The sequence below is a fragment of the Sarcophilus harrisii genome, chromosome 1, assembly GCF_902635505.1.
Source record: "Sarcophilus harrisii chromosome 1, mSarHar1.11, whole genome shotgun sequence".
NCBI classification, from domain to species: Eukaryota; Metazoa; Chordata; class Mammalia; order Dasyuromorphia; family Dasyuridae; genus Sarcophilus; species Sarcophilus harrisii.
The window spans coordinates 331,488,759-331,493,345 of record NC_045426.1 but is presented as its reverse complement, the minus strand read 5'-3'; the positions used below and the strand labels follow the sequence as shown (position 1 = coordinate 331,493,345).

At 40.1% G+C, this 4,587-nt stretch overlaps 1 protein-coding gene across 1 annotated transcript; it reads left to right on the top strand.

Moving 5' to 3' along the window:
* The first annotated feature begins 785 nt into the window (after positions 1-785).
* Positions 786-2,180, top strand: LOC100918712 (probable E3 ubiquitin-protein ligase TRIML1). Its single transcript, XM_003763009.1, has one exon. The coding sequence runs from the start codon at positions 786-788 to the stop codon at positions 2,178-2,180; it is 1,395 nt and encodes a 464-aa protein (XP_003763057.1).
* Positions 2,181-4,587: the final 2,407 nt, after the last annotated feature.

Here is a 4,587-nt window from a genome sequence, read left to right as displayed (position 1 = left end):
ATGGGGCAAAGGGAGGAAATGAAATGTTCCCATATGAGTATGAAAACCCACTAATATTTTATCTGGTAGTTTATAATTATAAAAAATTAAATTAAATACTCAGTAGGCTGAATTATTTCTTAAAATAAGTTACATGACTAATTTGAAAATATATTTTACATGATTGCACGTGTATGACCAATATCAGCTTGCTTACTATTTCAGGGAGAGGAAAGGCTAGGGAGAAAGAGAGAGAATTTGGAACCCAAAACTTAGAAAAACATGAACGCCAAAACTTGATTTTTACAATCAATTGGAAAAAATAAAATATTTGAAAAATGTGTTGTAATTCTGAAAAAAAGAAACAACCCTGTTATTCTATAATTCTTTTTAGCTTTTCTTTTCTTTTCTTTTTTTTTTTTTTTGACATTTTCAATCTATCTTCTATCTACAGCAAGTCTGTGTGCAAATCAGATTTGAAAATCCATTGAGCCAAACCTCCATGTTTTCCTAGCATTCCCCCTCAGGGACAAGGGAAGCAATCCACTTTGATAGAACATGTTAATCAAAAGAAGCCAAGCAAAGGTGTGAATTTAAAAGCCTAAGGGCTGCTGCAACCAGGAAGAGTTCACAAGTTTCCCTGCAGGATTCCAAACCTGAGGAATTCACACCTTCTGTGGGAGGCCCTAAAGGATGGGACTACCTCCTATAATAGGATAGCATCCTTCTGCTCAGAATCACTATCTCCAGTGGAAGGAAAGTTTCTTCATCTGGCTGCTGCAGATCAGAAGCAATTGGAGAGAGGAATGGAGGCTGCTGCAGAACTTCTGAAAGAACTGCAGAGTAACATCACCTGTAAGATCTGCAGGGGCTATTTCTCTAAGCCTATCACCATCCAGTGTGGGCATAGCTTTTGTGGAGCATGTCTCTCCTTGAGCTGGAGAGTGGGAACACCAGCTTTTCCCTGTCCTGAATGCAGGCAAATTCCCCAGGACAGGGAGATCCCACAAGTGAACAGGTGCCTAGCAGAGTTGACTGAGCAAGGCAAAGAGTTCTGCTCCAAGCTTCTGGAGAGCACTAAAGCACAGAGCCAGTGTACCTTTCACAAAAAACGCTTCAAGCTCTTTTGTGAAGATGACCACACTGCCCTCTGTGTGACATGCTGTGAAACTCCAGAGCATGGGGCTCACAAGATCTTTCCCATAAAAGAGGCTGCTCACCATTACAGGAAAAAACTGCAGGTCATTCGGAGTCACCTGGGGAAACATTTTGAAAAAGATAAGAAGCTTCTTGCTCAGGAGGAGAGACCTGACTGGAAGGGAATGATCATAGGAGAATACTTCAAAGCATACTGCCTCCTAATGGAGGAAAATTCCCAAAGTCTTGAAAGATTGAAGCAAGAAGAAAAGGCCAGACAGGACAGAATAAGCCACCAGATGCAAACCCTTCAGGACCTCAAGCTAGAATTGAGGGAAGCAGTTCTCCAACCCAATCTGGATGTGCTGCAGAATGCCAAGCAGCTGCTGAGAAGGACTGAGGTACTGCTGGCCCAATGGGCCTCGGCTGTCACCTCAGAACTGAGAGCATGTCCCATCCCTGGGATAATGGAGATGCTCAACAGATTCAGAGTGGACCTCACTTTGGATCCCAGATCAGCTGATTCCTATGTGACTGTTTCTGAAGATCTTAAGAGTGTGAAGGCTGCCACACGCTGGCAAGTGGAGACCAAGCTTCCTAAGGACTTTCCTTGCCATTATGTCTTTGCTAAGCAGACCTTCAGCTCAGGCAAACAGTACTGGGAGGTGGACGTGACTCAACTACCTCAGTGGATCCTGGGGATCTATACCCCACACTTTTGGAGTGGGATGGACAGGATCATGGATTGCTCTTCCCCTGTGTTCCTGCTTCGCTGTATCAAGAAGGAGCAGGATTACTATTTACAGACTTATCCTGGATTATTGAACTATCGAGTGAAAGACCCAATACCCAGAGTTGGGATATACCTGGAATTTGGCCCGGGCACTATTGCCTTTTACAATGTTCTGCAGCGCTCCCTCATTTACAAGTTTTGCCCTATTCTCTTCTCAAAGTCTGTTCCCTTCTTTTCCCCTGGGCCCCCACTTTCAGGAACAAAGCTAGGTCCCATGACTCTCTGTCCTGTGGACTCTCATCTTTGTGCTTGCTGCTACTCATGTCTCTGAGCATTTCTTCAGGGAAGAATTCTCAAGGATGTGCACCCTGCATTTCCAGCCTCCCCTTACAAGAGAATAAGTATTCTCCTACTTAATAATGAAGAACAAACATCATGAGGTCATCAACTAGAAGTTCCATTTTCTAAATAGTCCCATCCCCCTGAAATTTCAGTAAAACCTCCTTTATATTCTATTTGATGTCATCTGAAATAAAGGTTATCTTTTACCATGTTTAAGCTTATTTTTGTGATTGTTTTTTCATTTCATTCCTGTCCAAAACTTTGTGGCCCCATTTGGTTTCTTCTTGGTAAGGATGATGAAGGCATTTGCCATTTCCTTCTCTAGCTCATGTCATTGATAGGGAGACTGTGGCAAATAGGGGTTAATAACTTACCCCAGGTCACAGAGCTTCTTAGTGTCTAAAGATAGGTTTGAAGTCAGGAAAATAAGACTTTCTGATTGTAGACTGGGTATTTTCCTCTTCAGTTTACCAACTGCCTCCTTTATGCATATCAGAAAAAAATCAATTTAGTAATTTCAGAAGGATCAATAAATTAGTTACCAAGTATTCTTCAAGCCATGTGATAAATTTCTCCTTTTGTATTGGGTCTTTATAGCCCAGATGAGGAATACCTGATTAGTTTATGTGTGTGTGTGTGTATATGTATAAATATATATGGAATATATATTGTTGGAAGAATGGCAGTTTAAGGGGAAGTAACAATTGGTTGCCTCTTCCAGAAACAATGAGAATCTGGTAGAATTTTCTAGTCTAAATTTTGTTTAAAAAAATCCAAAACCATTAGTTTGCTTTGAAATCCTAATCTCACTTTTTCACTCATCTCTTTGATAAGTATCTACCACTGGAAGACATCATTCCTGCTACAGTACTTCTTTCTCTCCTCCTATTTGGGTCCCAGAACTAATGCAATGGTTGAGCACTCCTAAGTAGTGGGAGACAAATAAATCCCTCTTTTCTGAGAGCTGAATTTTTGGTTCTCTCATGAGCTCCTTGGAAACATAGAGTTTCTTGGTGAAGATGATGCTTCTAACTGCTGTCACTGTTGCTGCTACTGCAGTCATGAGGAGGAGAATGAAAATAATAGAGGGGGATCATTTTCTACTTTGGGGTCAACACAAAAGATGGAGAAGGAAGGATAATGAAATGCAATGTTTCTACCTCTGTGTAGTAAGATCTGTTAGGAATAAAAATAGCTCATTAAAGTATGGAATATTCCAGAATCATTGGAGAAAACTTAGGAATTAAAGATCTCTGGTGTTCTTTGAGCGAAGCTATGTTTTACCTTCAGCTTCTGGGGGAGCATAGAGGTTGGATGCCTTGCTTAGGATCACAGAGGCAGAAACTGGATCCTATTCTCAGGATTCCAAGTTTAACACGCTAACCATTAGACCACATTGCTTCACTTGATCAATGCAGTGGATATGAACTTGACCTCAGAGTCAAGGAGATCTAAATTTAAATGCTATCCTGGGCTGCATTTGGGTGTGTCATCTTAGGAAAGTCATTTCACATTTCGGTATAGAGAAAAACATTTAGAGATACTCAGTCCCAAAAAAAGGTGTCTATTACTATTGGTAGAGAAACTTGAAAAATTCCTTGCATTGAGGTACTCACTTCATAATCCTAGCTAACATTTGCATATTCATTGAAGTAAAATACTTTTCACTTGTGACCTCACTGGATTGTGCACACAACTCAGTGAAAGAGGGGTTATTCCCATTCCCATTTACAGAGAAGGAGACTGAAATTGAGACAGATTAAAGGATTTTTGCCCAGATAGTAAATCCTGGGGCAGGATTCAGTTTAGGTCCTGATATCAAGATTAATTCTCTATCCACTGCACCAGGTTTTAAAAATTGCTGCTTCATTATAACATATGTTACCTGATGACATTGGATAGGAAGCCCTCTGAGGCTATTCATTGCTGTCAGGAAGTGAGAAGGTTCATATGAAGTTGTGCAAAACCTTTTTCATAAAAGTCATGTTGCAAAAGAAAATAGATTTACACCCCCCCCCCACCAAAGAATTACTCTCAAGAAAAAAAAAAGCTAACAAAAAGTATGTTTCAGTCTGAATTGAAATAAAACCAGTTCTTTCTCTGGTTACCGTCAGCATTTTTTATGCTAACTCCTTCAGGGTAGTTGTGGATCATTGCATTGCTGAATACAGCAAAGTTTTTCATAGCTGATCATCCCCCAACTTTGCTATTACTATATTACTATACATTTCACTTTGCCTGAGTTCATGGAGGAGTTTCCAAGTTTTTCAGGTAGCATCCTGTTCATCATTTCTTATAGTACAACAATATTTTTTATAATAAAATGTCAGAATTTATTCAGCCAATATCTAAGTTATGGGACCCTCAATTTCCAATTCTTTTCTCTGAGAAAAGAG

Excerpts from the sequence above, each read along its gene's own strand:
- LOC100918712 (XM_003763009.1), top strand. The coding sequence starts at position 786 with ATGGAGGCTGCTGCAGAACTTCTGAAAGAACTGCAGAGTAACATCACC.